This window comes from Oncorhynchus mykiss, chromosome 6, assembly GCF_057628025.1.
Source record: "Oncorhynchus mykiss isolate SJ-2025 chromosome 6, ASM5762802v1, whole genome shotgun sequence".
NCBI classification, from domain to species: domain Eukaryota; kingdom Metazoa; phylum Chordata; class Actinopteri; order Salmoniformes; family Salmonidae; genus Oncorhynchus; species Oncorhynchus mykiss.
In genome coordinates this window covers 47,196,361-47,220,825 of record NC_143027.1, presented here as the reverse complement: position 1 = coordinate 47,220,825, position 24,465 = coordinate 47,196,361, and the positions used below count along the sequence as shown (strand labels likewise).

General features: G+C 41.1%; 1 protein-coding gene and 1 long non-coding RNA gene across 3 annotated transcripts; one reads left to right on the top strand and one right to left on the bottom strand.

Moving 5' to 3' along the window:
• On the top strand, positions 1 to 5,303 carry LOC110526055 (uncharacterized). Its single transcript, XR_002473865.3, has 4 exons — positions 1 to 309; positions 395 to 475; positions 610 to 745; positions 1,519 to 5,303. It is a non-coding gene; the product is annotated as an uncharacterized LOC110526055 (long non-coding RNA).
• Positions 2,275 to 22,491, bottom strand: LOC110526054 (uncharacterized). 2 transcript variants are annotated; one of them, XM_036980261.2, is made up of 3 exons: positions 21,959 to 22,473; positions 21,606 to 21,659; positions 2,275 to 5,772 (listed from the first exon to the last, which is right to left on the bottom strand). In XM_036980261.2, the coding sequence occupies exons 1-3, from the start codon at positions 22,224 to 22,226 to the stop codon at positions 4,877 to 4,879; spliced, it is 1,218 nt and encodes a 405-aa protein (XP_036836156.1). In that variant the 5' UTR covers positions 22,227 to 22,473; the 3' UTR covers positions 2,275 to 4,876. The 2 variants fall into 2 exon arrangements, with proteins under 2 accessions (XP_036836156.1, XP_021462332.1); XM_021606657.3 differs by lacking the exon at positions 21,606 to 21,659 and having other exon boundaries at positions 21,959 to 22,491.
• Positions 22,492 to 24,465: the final 1,974 nt, after the last annotated feature.

Here is a 24,465-nt window from a genome sequence, read left to right as displayed (position 1 = left end):
ATTCAGAAGGCGACACGACAAAACTCTACCTACATTATTCCATGTATAAAAACTGCTGTAACCTTTGTCTAAGCCCCTTTTTCAGCTAACTCCTTCTGAGCTATATGAATCAGGTCCGTGCACGTTAAACTGCAGGACAAGATATCTTTTGACTCAATAAACTGCCTTTTTGTTACAACTGAAATCCACTCTGTCCAGCGTCCATGATTTGGTCTCACTCTCCTGTAAGTTAATCATCAACAGAGGCGAGACAGAGGTGAGGACATCATCCTGCTATTTTGACAGTCCCTGAAGGACAATACAGAAGAGGTATTTGCTATTATTCCTTCCCTTTCTCTAACGTATTTTGTAATAAAATTAGCAAGTGTAGTAAGATCATTGCTTACCTTACTAGGACTGGAGACCACAGCAGCGATTCTGCTCTTGCCCAACCTCTTCAATTGAGGACCCGAGTGGCCTTTATGTCCGTGACAAGGTATGCCTTTGCACCAATCATCTGTTTCTTCAAAAACATAGGTGTGCATGCTTATATAAAACTACAGCTGAAAATTTGTTCTGTTCTTTGTTAATTGTATGTGTATGAATCTTTTCTAACTTTTGTTGACACAGATTTCACCGCTTTTCACTCCTTTACTGCACATCAGTGGAAATCCATTTCACCATGAGAGTGAAAACCCGCTGGCCTTTGATGGGGAGAACATCCACGCCCTCGAGGACGTCCCCATGGGACTTGGGGCTCTGCTAGGTCTGTATTTTTTATTTTCCCTTAAATTTCCCCAAAATGTCAGTAAAACACTTATGTTGTTAATAAGTTACTGTGTTCTGGGGATAAGAGAAGTTGGGGTGAAGTTACCAGGGCCGGTCATAAAGATGGCAAACTTCCTAACATAACTAAGTGGATACAATATACACACTAAAGCTGAAAAATATGTATTTAGCATCAAGTCAACAATGTTGTTAGTTTACCTATGATTCATTTTTAATGTAAGTTGTTTTTATTGTACATCGTTATTTTATATTTTTTAAATGTCATGAAAAGCACTATACAAAGTAAATGTATTATTTATTATGGTCTGACATGTATGCAGAAATGTTGCAATTTTGTAATGTGTTTTGTTTGATAAATTGTTTAGTAAATATTAATTCACATTTGTGGTGCCACTAAAAAAACAATGAATTATTTAAATCAATATTGTTATTAAAATATTTATTATAATGAAGGAAGGGTGGACAGGGAGTTTAAAAAAGGAACTGCCCAGACTTTGTAGACTGTTTAATAATGCTTAAGCCTCATCTTTATCAAATTATCCATTAAAGATACCAACTCAAAACCTACGTATGTCTACATATGGGTTGTTTAAATTGTATCTATTTATAATCCCAGTATTACTTTATCAAATCTCTAGTAATCATTATACACACATACAATTCATCATATTTTCAAATATTCACAGAATCCATATAAAATGTAAGAAATTCTGAGGTACTCACAACAACCATTCCATTTGCTTTTTCAAGGACTCTCCATAGCTACGTAGCAACTCTCCAAACTCCCAGCGGAACCAAAAATAAACTTTTGTTTCCCGGACAATGATCATGGGATCGTCAACGGTTCTCTAACCTCCCAGAGACCACGGCAAAATCAAGCCTCCCAGGAACTATAGACCTTCAGCTGCTTTCTAAAATGTCAATCATCTGATTAAGCATATTTCTATATGTTACTATCCAAACGTCAGATTAAGACTCATTTCCATATTCACACAACTCTCATATCAGTCACACAATGCTATTCCCAAACATACCTAATCAATTAGTTGTTTTTCAACAATATTTTAACCTGCAGGAATATTTTCACATTTCTATCTCATGGTTAGTTCCTAGGATAATGCAACTCATACATTGACACTCAGAACCTCCTGTCTCGGCCCTGTTTACACCTCCAAGGTGCCCCCCTCACACAGGAATACACACTCAGAGCCTATGAGGCTTTTCTAAAAACTCCACTTGTTTTGCTCATTTTCTTTTCTTTAAAAAAAAAACTACGTTCGAGATGTGGTATCCACTCGGCTCGCTGCCTCTCAGATCAAAGGTGGGTCCATCTGCTCCGTTCCCGAAGTCTGGTCTCCCTGAGATTCCAAGTTTGAGGGATCCCTCCACGATTTACCCACGTCGTGAGGAGCGGTCACCAAGTCAAGATTCACATCCCCATTGCCAAATGTGGTGGTTAATTTCTTTAATATCAAATGAGAAACAAACTTATCACATAAGTCAGAGTTATTCTTAAACTAAATCTTTATTCACTTAATAATAAGGGAGCAGGTCAATACAACACACACATATAAAGTGAATCAATTGAGTGCTCTACGATAATTATGGCTGGTCGACGAATCACCCCCAGATGATTAGTTGAGAGCCCAGATACAAAAGTACAAAGGTATTTTACAGCCAATTTACACCCCTTTCAATCTACATGACGAACAACCAATGTAAAGAATGGGTCACAAGATAAAGATTTGTATGGAAGATATAATTCTCAGCAGACAGTATCTGCTGTAAAAACAGTACTCTTTGTGTAGAGACCAGGGTCTGGCCCTGGGGTCATCTCTCCCTGGTACCACATAGAACAGAAACATTAACTCATAATCTGGAATGTGGTCTCTTCATGTATTATCACCCAAAAGACATTGTAAATCTCCTGTCAGTGTTATCTCCCAGAGGCCCATCCTCAGTAGAACACACAGACACAATAGTTCTAAGAATCCTCTATTCTGTTGCATAAAACAACCATTTGATGCAATAAAAGTATAATAACATAATCTTGCAATTTTGCTCTCAGTGTCCACTGAAAGTTGACTAGTAACAACAACTGGGACCTAAAAGACACCCACCATGAGACCCATTAAATCTGCCCAAGAAGAGGCAAACAAAAGAAAAACCCACAACTAACTTAAAAACAGGAAGCAAACCAAAGCGGTAGCGCAACTAAAGGTGTTGATTTGTCACATCTATCAAGACAACTGGAGCACTGGGCCAGACACTCTTAAATATAACCTGAATCAGCTCAGGTGAAACACCTTCCCACTAACGAGATGGACAAGCCAGCAAAGGTGGAACACATATTGACTAACGAGGTGACACCAAAACGTGCTAACGTTCAACCTCAAAACATAAATGGAAAAACTAAAGTCTGTAACACCTTCCTCCTTAAGACAAATATATCCTGTTTTTGTTGGACAAGTTTGCTTACCACCAAGAGAAAACAACTTCCATTTCACATTATAATCTACTATAATGCTTCACCTTCTACAATATAAACATGGTGTCTACTGGCTATCAACAATTAAAAACAAGAAAAAACATTTGTAAACAATATATACAATCATATTATTTTTATATCCCTTTTCTTACTATAAAACTCATCTTCCTAAAACCCACTAGCTTCTGGAACTCTCATCCCCTTGGAACGAGCTCAAACAAAACTCATCTCCAATACAGAAAAACATGCAATAAACTGTGATCCATGGCAACGCACTGGCTAAACGTAAACACTAAACTTTTTGACTACCCACCCTTGAGACAATCAGCAACCAAGTTGTCCTTAACACAGACATGTCTGATTTCAAGAGGAAACTCCTGCAATACCCGTAGTAACTTTCCACCTCACTGCGGAGCTTCTCTCTCTTTCCAGGGTTCACTAGATGTTGTTGGATCTGGGCCCAGTCCCCAATGTCATGCTCTAGAACATTTGGTTTGGCACATCTGAGAATGATCCCTGATATTCTAAAAGCAGGGTAACAATGTCAATATAATTGTACCCAAAAATCGTCAGTTGGTTGCATAAATAATTATGATTACTAAATGTTACATGAATTGTAAATATGAAATATCAAAACCAAATGTACACCCCTTTGTTAATATGTATTAGCAATAATTAACTAAATTGAAATATTTGTAGGTGATTTGAGTCATGCTTCGTCATTATTGGAATAAAGACATTTAGCACTTGAATGTTGTAAATAAATACTGGAGTGATGTAGGACTGTTCATAAAATTGATTATAGACCAATTTATTATACTGCGACCATGTGTATAGGCTGCAAGTACGTTGAAATTAAATAGTTCTTTTCAACTTTCACTTTCAACTAAAACCAAACTTATATTGTATGTTTTCAACATTTTGCTAGGTGGATAGCCCCAATGTCACAGAAAAAGTTTATGATAAATTGAAATCCTTAACATAAAATGTACTATCTACACAAACATCTGCCACAATAATCACATTACTTGTATTTACTTATACAAGCACCAAAAGCGAAAACTTGAAACACAACTAAAAAAAAAACACATGAAAAAAGGAAATATCTTTCACCTCACTGGTTAGAGGACAACATGCAGAAGACAGTCAGCTACATTTTGGAGAGATGCATTTAAGTTTAGGGGTCGCTAAATAAAGGAACGCAACACTTATTTGTCATCACTCATCGATTACATGTTGAAATCAATTGTGCGAGACAAGGGAGATGAGGTTGCACATCCTGTTAAAACTAACAGCTCAAAAACCACACGGAATCTGGGAATAATGTGTACATCCCTGGTTAGAGGACAATTTGTAGAAAACAAATCGCTACATTTTGAAGTGTTGCATTTTGATTCAAGAGCGTCACCAATGTGGTAAGTGTAACAACTCTTTTCTTGTTAGTCACTTTTTGTTAAATCTCATAAATAGTACTCTCTCAATTCAGAGCCTGGATTTTTCCCAAGGCTAATATCATGCTGAAATCAATTGATAAGGGGGCAAACATTTAGGGTTCTACATTGTGACATCATTAAAATACTCCTCCTACAATGTGTTAATATTCTACACTGTGACATTAATTCATTGATATCGTGAAACAACTCCATGTATTTTCTGATGTTTAGTCAGAGATCTTTTATGAGAGTATCTCTTCCCACATTGATTACAGCTATGAGATTTCTTTACTGTGTGTGTTCTCTGGTGTGCAGTTAAACGGCTAGATCTAGCAAAACTCTTCCCACATTGAATACAGCTATAAGATTTCTTTACTGTGTGTGTTCTCTGGTGTGCCTTCAGCTGATTAGACATAGTAAAACTCTTCCCACATTGATTACAGCTATAAGATTTCTTTACTGTGTGTGTTCTCTGGTGTGCAGTTAAACGGCTAGATCTAGCAAAACTCTTCCCACATTGAATACAGCTATAAGGTTTCTCTCCTGTGTGTGTTCTATGGTGTGCCTTCAGCTGACCAGACATAATAAAACTCTTCCCACATTGAGCACAGCTATAAGGTTTCACTCCTGTGTGTATTCTCTGGTGTACAGTCAGAGTTCCAGATGAAGATAAACTCTTCCCACATTGGTTACAGATATACGATTTCTCTCCTGTGTGTTTTCTCTGGTGTGATACCAGGTTGATTACCCGAGGAAAAATCTTCTCACATTGATCACAGCTATAAGATTTATCTCTTGTGTGTGTTCTCTGGTGTGATATCAGGCGGGTTGAGAGAGTAAAACTCTTCCCACAGGAAGAGCAGCAGTAAGATTTCTCTAATGTGTGATTTCTCAGGTGTATTCTAAATTCGGATGAATATTTAAAAACTTTCCCACAATCAGAGCAGCAGTGAAATCTCTTCCTTGTGGATCTCCGCAGGTATTTATTGAGGTGTTCTGACGTGGAGAGACTCTTCTCTGCCTTGTCAGCATCATGATGTTGTTGAGGCTCCCCAGAGGATCCACGGTAGTTCTGTTTCTCTCCTGCGTGAACAACAAAGTCAGATAAATGGTTAAAGGCCCACAACAGCAAAAAATCCACTGTAAAAGTGATGCCAACAGTGTGGTCATGCTGTTGGACAACAATTTACGCCTGTAATAAATGTAATGATTATTTGACATTTGTCTTAAAATGAGCAAGAACAGTCATATTGTCTTGTTTTCACATTAGTAGTAACATCTAAGATTGTAGACTAGAAATAAGTTATTCATGTTGTTGAAACTCTAAGCAGTGTGCCAGACAACTTTTGGTCTCCAGTATAGGCCCCTTTCTGTGATTAATAAAATTACGGCATGAGGGCGATAAACACACAATTTGATTGTAGAAACACCTCCCTGCTAATGAGGAAACTGATAGTTATGGATGTAGTATATCTGCCTGGAGCAAAGACGGTGAGCAAAGATTTTAGTTTTTCACAATGTATTCTGAATGTGAATGGGGGAAAACTCTGGTGAGTAACCTCCATTTCCAGGTTGCTTATGACTACATTTCCCACTACTTTGGATTATAATTGTAAGGCTTGTTTGAATGTCCTGCTTAATATAATGTTTGTGTCATCATCGCAAATCAACTGCTTTGTACTTTAAAAAAACACTTCAACCAGTAAAATGCTCTTTGGCTAGCTTTTCCATCAGCCTGACAATGAGGGATTGTACACGGTTTGCAAAATTGGCCCATAACTTCACCTAGCAACAAATAAAGGAAAATAGCCTATCCATCAAGGAACAGTTCTCTACACATTATGACCAAAGTAGGGATGTTGGATCCAACGTGGAGCACAGCATAACTGTCTTGACCAGAGTAAAGAATGAAGAAGCACTTTGGTTGTTGTTGCATGTCGTGATGTTTGTCATGTGACTGTCATTCAGAAAATGATTTCCTGGATCAGCTGATGATAGTTGAACATGTGACTAAAATAAGGTTAGGATATATTTTTTCACCTTTATTTAACCAGGTAGGCAAGTTGAGAACAAGTTCTCATTTACAAATGCGACCTGGCCAAGATAAAGCAAAGCAGTGTGACAAAAACAACAGAGTTACACGTGGGATAAACAAACAAACAGTCAATAACACAATAGAAAAATCTATATAGTGTGTGCAAATGGAGTATGGAGGTAAGGCAAAAAATAGGCCATAGTAGCGAAGTAATTACAATTTAGTAAATTAACACCGGAGAGATAGATGTGCAGATGATGATGTGCAAGTAGAAATACTGGTGTGCAAAATAACAAAAAAATAAAAACATGGGGATGAGGTAGGAAATTTGATGGGCTATTTACAGATGGGCTGTTTACAGCTGCAGCAATCAGTAAGCTGCTCAGATAGCTGATGCTTAAAGTTAGTGAGGGAGATATGTCTCCAACTTCAGCGATTTTTGCAATTCGTTCCAGTCATTGGCAGCAGAGAACTGTAGGAAAGGCGGCCAAAGGAGGTGTTGGCTTTGGGGATGACCAGTGAGATATACCTCCTGGAGCGTGTGCTATGGGTGGGTGTTGCTATGGTTACCAGTGAGCTGAGTTAAGGAGGAGCTTTACCTAGCAAAGACTTATAGATGACCTGGGGCCAGTGGGTTTGGTGACGAATATGTAGCGAGGGCCAGCAGACAAGAGCATACAGGTCGCAGTAGTGGGTGGTATATGGGGCTTTAGTGACAAAACGGATGGCATTGTGATAGACTGCATCCAGTTTGCTGAGTAGAGTGTTGGAGGCTATTTTGTAAATGACATCACCGAAGTTAAGGATCGGTAGGATAGTCAAGTTTTACCAGGGTATGTTTGGCAGCGTGAGTGAAGGAGGCTTTGTTGCGAAATAGGAATCCGGTTCTAGATTTAATTTTGGATTGGAAATGCTAAATATTAGTCTAGAAGGAGAGTTTATAGTCTAACCAGACACCTATGTATTGTAGTTGTCCACATATTCTAAGTTAGAACCGTCCAGAGTAGTGATGCTAGTCGGGCGGGTGTGGGCAGCGATCGGTTGTTGATTGATCGGTTGTTATTATCGGCTGTTGAGTCTGCCGATAAGAATACGGTGATTGACAGAGTCGAAAGCCTTGGCCAGGTCGATGAAGACGGCTGCACAGTACTGTCTTTTATCGATGGCGGTTATGATATCGTTTAGTACTTTGAGAGTGGCTGAGGTGCACCCGTGGCCAGCTCGAACACCGGATTGCACAGGGGGTACGTCACCTGAGTGGGTTGATTCACTGATGTGGTCATCCTGTCTGGGTTGGTGCCCCCCGCCCCCCTTGGGTTGTGCCGTGGCGGAGGTCTATGTGGGCTATACTCAGCCTTGTCTCAGGATGGTAAGTTGGTGGTTGAAGATATCCCTCTAGTGGTGTGGGGGCTGTGCTTTGGCAAAGTGGGTGGGTTATATCCTTCCTGTTTGGCCCTGTCCGGGGGTGTCCTCGGATGGGGCCACAGTGTCTCCTGACCCCTCCTGTCCCAGCCTCCAGTATTTATGCTGCAGTAGTTTATGTGTCGGGGGGCTAGGGTCAGTTTGTTATATCTAGAGTACTTCTCCTGTCCTATTCGGTGTCCTGTGTGAATCTAAGTGTGCGTTCTCTAATTCTCTCCTTCTCTCTCTCGGAGGACCTGAGCCCTAGGACCATGCCCCAGGACTACCTGACATGATGACTCCTTGCTGTCCCCAGTCCACCTGGCCGTGCTGATGCTCCAGTTTCAACTGTTCTGCCTTTTTATTATTCGACCATGCTGGTCATTTATGAACATTTGAACATCTTGGCCATGTTCTGTTATAATCTCCACCCGGCACAGCCAGAAGAGGACTGGCCATCCCACATATGCTCTCTCTAATTCTCTCTTTCTTTCTCTCTCTCGGAGGACCTGAGCCCTAGGACCATGCCCCAGGAATACCTGACATGATGACTCCTTGCTGTCCCCAGTCCACCTGACCGTGCTGCTGCTCCAGTTTCAACTGTTCTGCCTTATTATTATTCGACCATGCTGGTCATTTATGAACATCTTGGCCATGTTCTGTTATAATCTCCACCGGGCACAGCCAGAAGAGGACTGGCCACCCCACATAGCCATAGCACATATTCCTCTCTAGGTTTCTTCCTAGGTTTTGGCCTTTCATGGGAGTTTTTCCTAGCCACCGTGCTTCTACACCTGCATTGCTTGCTGTTTGGGGTTTTAGGCTGGGTTTCTGTACAGCACTTTGAGATATCAGCTGATGTACGAAGGGCTATTTAAATAAATTTGATTTGATTTGAGAAGGTACGGTGGGATTTGAAATGGTCAGTGATCTGTTTGTTAACATGGCTTTCGAAGACTTTAGAAAGGCAGGGCAGGATGGATATAGGTCTGTAACAGTTTGGGTCTAGAGTGTCACCCCTTTGAAGAGTGGGATGACCACGGCAGCGTTCCAATCTTTAGGAATTCGGAAGATAGGAAAGAGGTTGAACAGACTAGTAATAGGGGTTGCCACAATGGCGGCAGATAATTTTAGAAACAGAGGGTCCAGATTGTCTAGCCCAGCAGATTTGTACAGGTCCAGGTTTTGCAGCTCTTTAAGAACATCAGCTATCTGGATTTGGGTGAAGGAGAAGCTGGGGAGGCTTGGGAAAGTAGCTGCGGGAGTGCGGAGCTGTTGGCCGGGGTTGGGGTAGCCAGCTGGTCCAGGTTCTATTTAAGAGTCTCTGGTCAGCCATAGAGAAATGCTTCTTGAAATTCTCGATTATCGTGGAGTTATCGGTGGTGACAGTGTTTCCTAGCCTCAGTGCAGTGGGCAACTGGGATGAGGTGCTCTTCTTCTCCATGGACTTTACAGTGTCCCAGAACTTTTGAAGTTAGAGCTACAGGATGCACATTTCTGTTCGAAAAAGCTAGCCTTTGCTTTCCTAACTGACTGAGTGTATTGGTTCCTGACTTGTCTGAAAAGATGCATATCACGGGGACTATTTGATGCTAGTGCAGTACGCCACAGGATGTTTTTGTGCTGGTCGAGGGCAGTCAGGTCTGGAGTGAACCAAGGGCTATATCTGTTCTTAGAAAGGGGCATGCTTATTTAAGATGGTGAGGAAATTACTTTTAAAGAACAACCAGGCATCCTCTACTGACGGGATGACGTAAAAATCCTTCCAGGATACCCGGGCCAGGTCGATTAGAAAGACCTGTTTGCAGAAGTGTTTTAGGGAGCGTTTGACAGTGATGAGGGGTGGTCTATTGACCGCGGACCCATATCGGATGCAGGCAACGATCGCTGAGATCCTGATTTAAAACAGCAGAGGTGTATTTGGAGGGCAAGTTGGTCAGGATAATATCTATTAGGGTGCCCATGTTTATGGATTTAGGGTTGTACCTGGTGGGTTCCTTGATAATTTGTGTGAGATTGAGGGCATCTAGCTTGGATTGTAGGACGGCCGGGGTGTTAAGCATATCCCTGGTTAGGTCACTTAATAGAACGAACGCTGAAGATAGATAGGGGGCAATCAATTCACATATGGTGTCCAGGGCACCGATGGGAGCCGAGGGGGGTCTATAACAGGCGGCAACAGTGAGACTTATTTCTGGAGAGATTCATTTTTTAAATTAGAAGCTCGAACTGTTTGGGCATGAACATGGAAAGTATGACAGAACTTTGCAGGCCATCTCTGCAGTAGATAGAACTGTCAAAAAGAGAGGAGTTGCAATCTTGACGGAAAATGTTGTGGTTGAGGATGAAAATTCAGAATGTTTGGTTGCCTTCTTAAGCCAGGATGCAGACACGGCAAGGACATTAAGGTAGGCGGAGTGTGCTAAAGCAGTGAGTAAAACAAACTTAGGGAGAAGGATTCTGATCTTAACATGCATGAAACCAAGGCTTTTTCGATTACAGAAGTCAACAAATGAGAGTGCCTGGGGACACACAGGTCCTGGGTTAACCTCTACATCACCCGAGGAACAGAGTAGTAGGATGAGGGTACGGCTAAAGGCTATCAGGACTGGTCATCTAGTGCGTTTGGAACAGAGAATAAAATGAGCAGATTTCTGGGCGTGGTAGGATAGATTCAAGGCATAATGTACAGACAGGGGTATGGTAGGGTGCGGGTACAGTGGAGGTAAACCTAGGCATTGAGTGACGATAAGAGAGGTTGCATCTCTGGAGGCACTAGTGCTGCTAGGTGAGGTCACCGCATGTGTGGGAGGTGGGACAAAAGAGCTCTCTGAGCCATGTTGAGTGGGACTAGGGGCTCCGCAGTAAAATAAAACAATGATAACTACCATAAACAACAGTATACAAGGCATATGGACATTAGAGAGAGACATAAAGCGAGGCATAAAGCAATCACAGGTGTTGATTGGGAGAGTTAATTAGCTACGACAACAGGTAAACTGGCAATGAATGGGCAGAGAGGGTCAGTTAACTACACACAGGGCCTGAGTTTGAGGCTGGGGCCGACAGATAAACAAAATGGAGACCCGTGATTAATGAACAATCCAGCAGGCATCAGCTATGTAGCCAAGTGATCGTAGGGTCCAGTCAACAGGAATATATGAACCAGGGAAGCCGTTAGGTAGTCATTACTACGCTAGCCGGGAGATGTGCCTGGCTCGAGGCTAACTGGTGCTAGCTTCGGGACAAGGTCTTCACCAACGTACTGCAAAGGCCGGTTGAGGGCATACCGTCGGCAGACCAGTCTTGATGGATCGGCGGGGCTCCGTGTTGACAAAGGGTCCAGGGCAATTGGCAAAAGAGGTATTGGAGCTGGAGTAATTTTGTTTGCTAGCCAGGAGATGGACCTGGCTCGAGGCTAACTGGTGCTAGCTTCGGGACAAGGGCGTTAGCCACTATAGCCAATCCGGTGCAAAGGTCCAGAGCTTACGGCAGGAATCCGGTGATGTAGTGGCTTCTAGCCGTCTTAGTGAAGAGTCTTAGAGGCATCAGCTGTGTAGCCGAGTGATCATAGGGTCCACTGAGCAGGCTGGGAGATGGGCCTGGCTCAAGGCTAGCTTCGAGGCTGGGCCACTAGGTGGCAGCTAGCTAGCTGCGATTATCCGGTGTAATGGTCCAGAGCGGGAATACGGCAAGAATACGGTGATGTAGTGGAGAAAAACAGTCTGACATGCTCAGGGTTGATATTGCGCTGTGCAGACTGGTATTATCCAGGCTAAAAGCCGCTGGTATCTGAGCTAAAAAGGTAAAGGCCACTAGCAGTGGCTAACAATGACTAAATAGCTAGTAGCTAGTTAGCTGGTTAGCTTCTGATGGAGGTTCTAGCTATAAGGTCTAAAAAATAGCAACTCCGTATCACATTGGGTGAGGCGGGTTTGCCGGAAGGTATATTTAATTTAAACATGGAAAAAGAGATTGAAATATTTGGCAATATATACAAAAAATTACAAAAAAAACATAACATTTACAACAGCAAACACGTCATACTGCTACGCCATCTTGGATTGCAAGATGACTCAGTTAAAAAACATTGGACATAGCAAACTGAAATTTTTTAGTATTTCTGTGCCCATGAAAACTGTTTCCCCAGCGTAACATAAGGAGCCACTAAATGATACGTAGTTCGAGTGCATTTCCGAATACAAAAAAACTGTCCCACGGCAAGATCCCTTATTTAAGTTGAAGTTCATATGACAAGCGTAACGTTATGACTATAACTACTGTTCCCTGTTGCAAGGGAAACTAGGTACAACATACTATTGAATTCAGGTGATGAGCGTGAGGCTCGGGTTTATTCCTTAAATTTAATACCGAGCTTCACCGACCCAGGAAGGAGTGGGGCCAAACATGTTTTGCACCTAGTTTCTCTCCTTCAGGGAACAGTAATTATAGTGTTAGGTTCTAATTTTTCAGAGTATGTAACTCACGGACACTAGAGAAGCTTAACCAAATTCAATTCTTCCCAAAGGGTCGTTACAGCCGTAGTTCAGACAAAAACATGTTCTCACCATCACAAGTGTATATACCACACTTTGGACACGCCTCCTTCTCTTCAATCTTTACATCTTCTGGGTCGACAGGAAGAGGGTAACAGGATACTAAACCCTTATTACTCCCTTCAGGGGATCTGACCTGACCTCAACCCCTCCTTCGCCTAATCCACAGATGTCCATCCGCTTCCCCTATAGCAATCCTGTGATCTCCTCCCGTCCACCCAGCACATTCCACAGCCACTCTGTCTTTCTACAGATCTCACTCCTTTATATACTCTGCGTCAGATCTATCATGTCTTTAATATCTCAATGTTCAGCCCGAATCCAGTCATAAAAATACACTCCCTTTCAGTCGGTCAACTTCGGTAAAACATACTATGGGATAATACAATCATTCCCCATGCCGACCTAAACGGATACTAAATGAAACGGCCCCTGGCAGACAACCCAGACCTTACTTCGCAAGATTTGTGAATTTATTAATTGTATTTTGTTTAAACCACTCCTGTCAATGTTGAGTAAGGAGGCACACCTAATTATGCATATAGTAGTAGGATTAATATATCTGGCCTGAGGGAAAATGTAGGCCTATAAATGTGCACATTTGGGGATGTCTGATAGTATTTCTGATTGTCTTAATGCACCACCACTAATGAGTTGTGGAGCTTCTCAAAGTAATGCTTAATTCACCTCAAACAGCAAATAATCAAAGTCTAATAAAACTCAACTGAAAATGAGAATAGTTCCTCAAAGTATTTGAAAAATATTTCCAGCTCTCGCCCTTTCGATAACCACGTAGTTCGTAGTTCGAGTGCATTTCCGAATACAAAAAAACAGTCCCACGGCAAGATCCCTTATTTAAGTTGAAGTTCATATGACAAGCGTAACGTTATGACTATAACTACTGTTCCCTGTTGGAGGGAAAAACGTAATGCGCTGATCCAGTGGAAATGTCAAAATACCTGATTACTTCTTATCCTTTTCACAAATAGCCTACAGCTGCGTCGGTCGAGAACTCACTGGCGCAGGAAACTGAGGGCCCAGAATATTTTATACAATCTTGCCATCTCGAGTTTTGGGCCGACCCAGTTGATAGTTGATCCGATGTTTCCAGTTCCAGCATAACATCAGAATTTACGAAGGTCAGCAGCAACGGGAGGAGGAAGAGTTTTTTTCTGATGGTTAGGCTATCTTGATCTCTGGCTCCCGAGTCATTTGTGTGTCTTAATTATTTAATCAAACAGAGTCCTTAAAGCATCAGACCAGTTCAGTACATATAGCTGATTTAATTAAAAACACATGGGGTGTGTCTTTATATGGAAAGATACACGTTATAACATTTCTACCAATCGGTTGGTAGAAAGAAAAGACGACTCTTGGTTGACAGAAGATCTTTGAAGTTGGGGCCCTAGTGCATTCATTAAGTTCAGACCGCTTCCCTTTTTACACTTTTTGTTATGTTACTTAATTCTAAATTAGATTTTTTTTAAAGAATTAAATGAAAATGTTAAATGCTTGAGACTCATTTAAATAAATCAATCACTGATAAACATTAGAGTAAAAACAGCTTACATTTTGGGTTCTGGTGGGGTACAACAGTTGAACTAAGCTCATGAGGCTGCTGATAAATAAGTGATTTATTCAAGAAACAATGGGTACATATCATTAATGTATAAGTCCCAAAATGGATGTAACAACTGCTGATTGCCCCTCGAGGAGAACATATTGGGCTAATCTAATAAGAGATATTGAGGACTACAGTATTTCAGGCATTGTCATTGGATGCATTTGATCAATTATAAGGTTTTGTTGATGGTCCATTCTTGACGTTCTACACGTTACAGTGTAGCTTCAGCCATTCCTACAGAACAACATTAAAGTGTAGAACCCCTTTACTGCATATTGGTTCAACGACTGCAGAGACGGTATTTAGTGGTGTTAAAGAGATCTCCAACCTCCTCTTCTTCCTCCAATGTGACAGTCATCTCCCCTTCCTCCTCTTTCACTCCAAAGACTGCATCTTCCTCTGGCTTTTTTATGGCGGTTTTGAAACTGTGGCTTCTTCCTTACTGAGCGGCCCTTTAGGTTATGTCAATATAGGACTAGTTTTCCTGTGGATATAGATACTTTTGTATCTGTTTCCTCCATCTTCACAAGGTCCTTTGCTGTTGTTCTGGGATTGATTTGCGCTTTTCGACACCAAAGTACGTTCATCTCTAGGAGACAGAATATGTCTCCTTCCTGAGCGGCATGAAATACATCTACAGGTACACCTCCAATTGACAAAAATTATGTAAAGGCTATCAGAAGCTTCTAAAGCCATGACATAATTTTCTGGAATTTTCCAAGCTGTTTAAAGGCACAGTTTGAAGGTAGACAATTTTGTGGAGTGGTTGAAAAACTAGTTTTAATGACTCCAACCTAAGTGTATGTAAACTTCCAACTTCAACTTCATATCAAAGCCCCATCCTGGTAGATCTGAACCTAATGCAACTTGGAGTGATCGGATGACATTCAGGTGCCAGGTGGAACTGAGACATGTCACAAGAGGTCCTTTCAGTCCCCATGTCCAGAACAGACTATGGGAGGCACACAGTACTACATAGATCCATGACTACATGGAACTCTATTCCACATAAAGTAACTGATGCAGCAGTAAAATTAGATAAAAAAACACCTGCACAGACATGCATACTCACACTCGATAAAATACACACTATATATACATACACAGCATTTTGTACTGTAGATATGTGGTAGTGGTGGAGTAGGGACCTGAGGGCACACAGTGTGTTGTGAAATATGTGAATGTATTGTAATGTTTTTAAAATTGTATTAACTGCCATAATTTTGCTGGACCCCAGGAAGAGTTGCTGCTGCCTTGGCAGGAACTAATGGGGATCCATAATAAACCGTAGCTGCTGCCTGGGCAGGAACTAATGGGGATTCATAATAAACCCCAGGAAGAGTAGCTGTTGCCTTAGCAGGATCTAATGGGGAGCCTTAATAAACCACAGGAAGAGTAGCTGCTGCCTTGGCAGGAACTAATGGGGGTCCATATAAAACCCCAGGAAGAGTAGCTGCTGCCTGGGCAGGAACTAATGGGGATTCATAATAAACCCCAGGAAGAGTAGCTGTTGCCTTAGCAGGATCTAATGGGGAGCCTTAATAAACCACAGGAAGAGTAGCTGCTGCCTTGGCAGGAACTAATGGGGGTCCATATAAAACCCCAGGAAGAGTAGCTGCTGCCTTGGCAGGAACTAATGGGGATCCATATAAAACCCCAGGAAGAGTAGCTGCTGCCTTGGCAGGATCTAATGGGGATTCATAATAAACCCCAGGAAGAATAGCTGCTGCCTTGATAACATTAAAACAGCCTAAAAGCACTGTGCTGAGGCAACAATCAATGGGTGTTGAGCTTTATTAAATTCATCAGTTATTCTGCGCTCTAATCAAGTCAATAAACATTGGGTCGTTAGTTAGAATATAGTTACTATACTGGCAAGTTTGATGTATAAGTAGCCAACTAACGTTAGGTAGCTGGCTCACATACTGGTACATACTGCTGTAAAGATATGCTATGCGTTTTGTAAGGATAGTGTAGTTAACATAACGTGTAACGTAACTTATTTGAAAAGTCATTACTTTATTACATTGCTCAACATTTGTCATAATTATTTAAAGCTGTTCATTTGTATCCGCGCTCTCGTTGGACTTCGGCTGCATATTTTCCTCCATTTTCTTCAAATCTGAAAACGATGTGAAGCCATGCCCATTTCCTGAAGAATTACATTATGGGCCCTAAAGTACTGTAGTATGTACCAGTATGTGAGCTAGCTACCTAAACAACTGACATGTTTCTGTGGACATTATGGATATAATTTGACATTTTTGTCTGTGTTGTCGTGACCGCTATTTCCGGTGGATTCCTGGGCATAAATCACCAAACTAACGGAGGTATTTGGATATAAAAAATATCTTTATGGAACAAAAGGAACATTTGTTGTCTAACTGGGAGTCTCGTGAGTGAAAACATCCGAAGATCATCAAAGGTAAACAATTAATTTGATTGTTTTTCTGATTTTCGTGACCAAGTTACCTGATGCTAGGTGTATTTATTGTTTTGTCGAGCAATTGATAAACTTACACAAACGCTTGTATTGCTTCCGCTGTAAAGCATAATTTCAAAATCTGAGACGACAGGGCGATTAACAAAAGGCTAAGCTGTGTTTCGCTATATTGCACTTGTGATTTCATGAATATGAATATTTTCTAGTAATATTATTTGACTGTCTATGCTATTCAGCGTTGCTGATGACAAATATACCGGATCCGGGATGAGTGGTTCAAAGAGGTTAAAGGTGAAAGATTGTCTTTTCTTAGCAAGGTGTTGCTCAAATAATGTTAGCTGCTAATCGCTAGTTAGCGGGCTAGCTAGATTGCTAAATGTATTAAAAGTCAGAGCAATCGTAGCTAGCTAATACTGCCTGGTACCAGTGCTGATGTAGGCATCGATAAGCATGTTTGTGCAGGGGTATCTTATCAGAAAGGAGTAAGTGAAGTATGAATATGTTGGCTAGCTAGCCGGGCAACATGAAGTTAGAAAACAACATGTAATGTAACATCTAATTAGGGTCAACTGGAAACACTGACGAACACTTTGGTTCCTACCATGTCTTCTTCTCTGAGGTTTATTGTCAGACTACACATCAGGTGTATTGCTGCTACCTACTGTACGGGGTTGTAAAAAAATAACCAGAACGCAAAAAAAATTGGGATTAACAAATCATACTAATTACGTAAAATAAAAAATAAACACAAACCAAATTCACTCCATACCCTGAATTTCAAACAAAAATTGTACTACTCAGATCCCTACACAGGTTCAGGAACCTGGGAGGGGGGAACGTCTTCATTCAGTACTCCCTGTAACATTTCGTCTGTGAAGTCCTGGAGATCCAGAAATCTATTTGCAGCCTTCACAATGATGTCTAGCTTCTTAGATGTTTTATTAGTTTATTATTAATGCAATTTATCACTGCGGCAGTGAGGGCAATGCAAATGCAATTTTGTTGTAGAAACTCCTCCAAGCTAATGCGGACACTGCTAGTTTTGGATGAAGGTTACTAATTATTTATTAATGCAATTTATCACTCGCTCTATAAACACCAGGTACCCAGGTTTTACATAAGATGGGAGAACCACTTCACCAAACCACAGTAAAACCTTCCGTCTATCATTCATTTTAATCAACGTGCGTCTACCTGAAATGTTTAACCTAAACCACACAAAGCATTCTCCTTTAGCGCTGTTGACACACAATCAGTATCATACCACTCCTGGTCACTCGAACCGATTCCACTTTACCCAATTCATCCTTCACCATCTTTGAGACCGTTAACGGGTCACCCACAAAAACATCCTTGCTGATAATTCCCACTCCGACACTAAACTGCTGTTCATTACCAACTTTAGCCTTTTTCACTCCACTGTTCTTCACCATCGTCCACTCAGTCTCACCAACTGTACTCACGCCAAGAGAATCCCACAATGCTTCCTCCATTGCTCCTCCAGTCATGCCCGTCATTGAAAATAAGAATTTGTTCTTAACTGACTTGCCTGGTTAAATAAAGGTTAAATAAATAAAATAGACTCCCTCACTATGCTGTGAAAGATGTGAGAGTTTGTGTTCTCAAAGTAGCATCTATATTGTTCTCATTCCATCTGTATTGTTCTCATTCCAGCACATCTGTTGCTTCACCAACTTGTTATCCCTTTTGTCTGCACTGCTTGCTGTCATTTCCCTTCATGATTTCCCTCTCTTGGTTGTCTCCACCATGCTCCTACTCTGTCAGCAATTCCTCCCTGGTTTATTAATTGGTAGTCAAACAACAATATATTCAAGGTGCTGCACATTCTATTCCAAATCTAGAATTTGAATCGTCATTATGTTTGCATGATTTCAACAGTTCACCAGTTAACTAGGGCTATAATGTGGATACCAAGGATGTGGATACCAAGGAACTTGAAGCTTTCAACTGCTCCACTACAACCCCTTCAATGAGAATGGGGGCGTGCTCAGTGTTTAGTCCCAGGTTCCTTAGCTTAGTGATGAGCTTTGAGGGTACTATGATGTTGAAGGCTGAGCTGTCGTCGAAGAATAGAATTCTCACATGGGTGTTCCTTTTGTCCAGGTGGGAAAGTGCAGTGTGGAGTGATATAGAGATTGCATCATCTGATGGATCTGTTGGGGCGGTATGCAAATTGGAGTGGGTCTAGGGTTTTTGGGATAATGGTGTTGATGTGAGCCACAACCAGCCTTTCAAAGCACTTCATGGCTACAGATGTGAGTGCTACGGGTCGGTAGTCATTTAGGCAGGTTACCTTAGTGTTCTTGGTCACAGGGACTATGGTGGTCTGCTTGAAACATCTTGGTATTACAGACTCAGACAGGGGATGAAAACGTCAGTGAAGACACTTGCCAGTTGGTCAACACATGCTTGGAGTACACGTCCTGGTTATCCTCTTGGTCTGTGGCCTTGTGAATGTTAACCTGTTTAAAGGTCTTACTCACATCGGCTGCGGAGAGCGTGATTACAAAGTCGTCCGGAACGGCTGATGCTGTCATAAATGTTTCAGTGTTACTTTCCTTGAAGCGAGCATAGAAGTAATTTAGCTCGTCTGGTAGGCTCGTGTCACTGGGCAGCTATCGGCTGTGCTTCCCTTTGTAGTCTGATGTGGCAAGCTCTGCCACATCCGACGAAGGTCGGAACCGGTGTTCAAGGGGTATATCAATCTCCCCAGGGTAGCAGTAATACGTTGAGAGATTTGTCCACAAAGGGTTACCCCTCCCATACGTGGCTCATTATTGGGATTCATTGCTGATTCCTACTTGTAGCTCACTATGAAGTTTCTAGTGATACAGGTTAAGGGCCCTGTTGGACATTGTGGATGGTAGTGGAGTCGAGGGAGCAAGCAGGGTTGGACACGGCCATGTTATTATCCCACACAGTCTCTGTGGTTCATTTGAACCCCGTTCCTGGGAATTAAATTTGATTACAAATCGTCCCAGTCTGTTACCACACAAGGGGTCCGTTTGTCCCATTTCCAGCAAGGTTACGAGGCGCTTTGTCATTTCCAGAGTCAGTTTATTTTGGTACTGTCCATATGTAGCTTGTTTTTGGTCACAGAATGGCTGAATAAGTGCAACGTTTTACCAGGAGCTAACTATGCAGAGCATAGCGCATGTCAAATGACTTTAGCTTCCCTCCAGGTCTGAGGGCACACGCTCTCTAGTAGGCTTAAATTAAAGATACAGAAAATAGGAGTGCCAATGTAGTCCGCTATTATCCTCAGTAATTTTCCATCTAGATTGTCAGACCCCAGTGGCTTGTCATTGTTGATAAACAATCATTTTTTCACCTCTTCCACACTGACTTTACGGAATTCTAAATTTACAACGCTTGTCTCTCATAATTTGGTCAGATATACTTGGATGTGGAGTGTCGGCGTTTGCTGCTGGTATGTCATGCCTTAATTTGCTAATCTTGCCAATGAAAAAAATCATAAAAGTAGTGGGCTTTAAAAACTTTTCAACCAGTAAAATGCTCTTTGGCTAGCTTTGCCATCAGCCTGACAATGAGGATTTGTACACATTGGCCCATAACTTCACCTAACAATAACATAGACCTACTGTAGGACCCATAACTTCACCTAACAACATAGACCTACTGTAGGACCCATAACTTCACCTAACAACAACAGACCTACTGTAGGACCCATAACTTCACCTAACAACAACATAGACCTACTGTAGGACCCATAACTTCACCTAACAACAACATAGACCTACTGTAGGACCCATAACTTCACCTAACAACAACATAGACCTACTGTAGGACCCATAACTTCACCTAACAACAACATAGACCTACTGTAGGACCCATAACTTCACCTAACAATAACATAGACCTAGGACTATAAATCATTTAACATGTCAGGTGAAACATGGAAACTAAAATGTCTTTGTCATGACATTTTATAACCTGATCCCCAGATAATTTTGTGAATAATCCCACTAGGTTACTCTGTAATGAGTTGTCATTCTAAATGTCCTGAATAAAAAAAAATAGCTCTGTGTGTGGTTCTATAGCCTATCCATAAAAGAACCGTTCTCTACACATTATGAGCTAAGTATCTCTGTGTCCAAACACACAAACGAGATCCTACAGTAAATCAAGCAGACAATAACATTATAAACACCACTTTGTTAGGGATCTTGGATCCAAAGTAGAGCACAGCATAACTGTCTTTACCAGAGTAATGAATGAAGAAACACTTTGGTTGTTGTTGCATGTCGTGATGTTTGTCATTTGACTGGCATTCAGAAAATTATTTCCTGGATCAGCTGATGATTGTTGAACATGTGACTGTAACTAAACAGCTACAATATTAAGTATTGTGTGTAATTATTGAAAAACCACATTAATGACAGTATCAATTTGGGTGTTGTCAATAAAGTTAAGGTGACTCTCGGTTAGAACCATTGGACTTTGCAAACTCTTACATGATTTAGGATTTCTGTGCCCATGAAAACTGTTTTCCCAGCATAATATAAGGAGCCACTAAATGTTACGTAGGAAGAGTGCATTTCAGAGATCTGAATACAAAAAAACTGTACTAACAGGACAATAACCTAAACCACAAGGCCAAATCTACACTGGAGGAGCTTACCAAGATGACATTGAATGTTCGTGAGTGGCCTAGTTACAGTTTGGACTTAAATCGTCTTGAAAGTCTATGGCAAAACTTGAAAATGGCTTTCTAGCAATGATCAACAACCAACGTAACAGAACAGGAAAGATTTTTAAAAGAATAATGAATATTTACATGAAGATCAGTCCCTATTGGATGACATCACGACTTACCATCAAGCCAACTCCTTGAATGCCTTACATCACTCACTCCTTGTTTGCAGTTGTCTAAAAAAAAAAACTATTTTGCTCAAAACATTTATTTGTTTCCCTTTAGTGTGTTTATACTTTACTGTATTTATATGACACTTTTCAACAGGAAAAGTTTTTTTTTTTTTTTTTTATCACTGGAGGACGTCATGAACAATCCATACAGTACACAAACACATTCAAGTGTAGAACGCCTTTTTAAAAATCACATATTAGTTCAACAACTGCAGAGTTTTTGCCCGTTTTATAAGATAGTACTCATTGTAGTTACTGGTGATAATCAGATCAATGTCCCTGTTTTATAAGATAGTACTCACTGTATTTACTGGTGTTAATCAGTTCTCCAGTCTTCTCTTCTTCGTCCTCCTCTAATGTGACAGTGATCTCCCCCTCTTCATCCTTCATTCCAAAAATGTATTTCTCTTCTTCTTTCACTGTAACAGCCTCACCCTCTACTTCTTGTTTTACTGTGACATCCTCCTCTTCCTTCTCCTCTTTCACGACAATGTTCAGCCCCACAGCTTCTTTCTCCGTCCAGCAGACCTCCTCTTCTTTAACAGGACGGGAGAAACTTAGGGAGCTCATGTTCGGGGATGTTAGCTAGCTAGATATCATTAGCGACTAGACTAGTGCTAACTTAACCAGCCAGCTACTATAGCTGACTAATAATAACTAACGTAATATTATATTAAATCGGTTAACAAGAAGATAAGACAGAAGTGTGTCTAAAACACAGTAGGTAATATACAGCGAAAGCGTATAAATAGCATGAATCTTTCGGCTATGTTGGCTAACAAGCTACCGAGGTGGTTGACGAGCTGTTTCTGAAGAACCGTCCACTAGATAATACGTCACGCTGACAGCGTCGCCTGAAAGACGCACATCGCCGTCTGCTGACTGGAGGGGAAATGCAGCTGAGGATCATATTTTATTTTCAAAAAAAGATGATTTGAAATTGATTTAATTAAATAAAACTATCATATTGAGACATAGACAGGAATGTGTTGATTGATTAGTGCGAATAAAACATTTTTACTGCAGAACATTTAAGGCAGTTTCCTTAAGTCAAACTAAATCTCAATAAGTAGCCAGCTACTGTAGGTCAATACTGCTCCGACATGGAGTAACAATACATCATGTAGATGTATATAATGAACAGACTAGGTCTATACTGCTCCTACATGGTGTAACAATACATCATGTAGATGTATATATTGAACAGACTAGGTCTATACTGCTCCTACGTGGTGTAACAATACAGTGCCTTGCGAAAGTATTCGGCCCCCTTGAACTTTGCGACCTTTTGCCACATTTCAGGCTTCAAACATAAAGATATAAGACTGTATTTTTTTGTGAAGAATCAACAACAAGTGGGACACAATCATGAAGTGGAACGACATTTATTGGATATTTCAAACTTTTTTAACAAATCCAAAACTGAAAACTTGGGCGTGCAAAATTATTCAGCCCCCTTAAGTTAATATTTTGTAGCGGCACCTTTTGCTGTGATTACAGCTGTAAGTCGCTTGGGGTATGTCTCTATCAGTTTTGCACATCGAGAGACTGAAAATTTTTCCCATTCCTCCTTGCAAAACAGCTCGAGCTCAGTGAGGTTGGATGGAGAGCATTTGTGAACAGCAGTTTTCAGTTCTTTCCACAGATTCTCGATTGGATTCAGGTCTGGACTTTGACTTGGCCATTCTAACACCTGGATATGTTTATTTTTGAACCATTCCATTGTAGATTTTGCTTTATGTTTTGGATCATTGTCTTGTTGGAAGACAAATCTCCGTCTCAGTCTCAGGTCTTTTGCAGACTCCATCAGGTTTTCTTCCAGAATGGTCCTGTATTTGGCTCCATCCATCTTCCCATCAATTTTAACCATCTTCCCTGTCCCTGCTGAAGAAAAGCAGGCCCAAACCATGATGCTGCCACCACCATGTTTGACAGTGGGGATGGTGTGTTGCTTTTACACCAAACATAACGTTTTGCATTGTTGCCAAAAAGTTCAATTTTGGTTTCATCTGACCAGAGCACCTTCTTCCACATGTTTGGTGTGTCTCCCAGGTGGCTTGTGGCAAACTTTAAACGACACTTTTTATGGATATCTTTAAGAAATGGCTTTCTTCTTGCCACTCTTCCATAAAGGCCAGATTTGTGCAATATACGACTGATTGTTGTCCTATGGACAGAGTCTCCCACCTCAGCTGTAGATCTCTGCAGTTCATCCAGAGTGATCATGGGCCTCTTGGCTGCATCTCTGATCAGTCTTCTCCTTGTATGAGCTGAAAGTTTAGAGGGACGGCCACGTCTTGGTAGATTTGCAGTGGTCTGATACTCCTTCCATTTCAATATTATCGCTTGCACAGTGCTCCTTGGGATGTTTAAAGCTTGGGAAATCTTTTTGTATCCAAATCCGGCTTTAAACTTCTTCACAACAGTATCTCGGACCTGCCTGGTGTGTTCCTTGTTCTTCATGATGCTCTCTGCGCTTTTAACGGACCTCTGAGACTATCACAGTGCAGGTGCATTTATACGGAGACTTGATTACACACAGGTGGATTGTATTTATCATCATTAGTCATTTAGGTCAACATTGGATCATTCAGAGATCCTCACTGAACTTCTGGAGAGAGTTTGCTGCACTGAAAGTAAAGGGGCTGAATAATTTTGCACGCCCAATTTTTCAGTTTTTGATTTGTTAAAAAAGTTTGAAATATCCAATAAATGTCGTTCCACTTCATGATTGTGTCCCTCTTGTTGTTGATTCTTCACAAAAAAATACAGTTTTATATCTTTATGTTTGAAGCCTGAAATGTGGCAA

Excerpts from the sequence above, each read along its gene's own strand:
- LOC110526054 (XM_036980261.2), bottom strand. The coding sequence starts at position 22,226 with ATGAGCTCCCTAAGTTTCTCCCGTCCTGTTAAAGAAGAGGAGGTCTGC. Across the intron at positions 21,660-21,958 it reads GATTAACACCAGTAAATACA|ACAACTGCAAACAAGGAGTG; the intron begins GTGAGTACTATC and ends TTTTTTTTTTAG. Across the intron at positions 5,773-21,605 it reads TTCAAGGAGTTGGCTTGATG|GAGAGAAACAGAACTACCGT; the intron begins GTAAGTCGTGAT and ends TTGTTCACGCAG.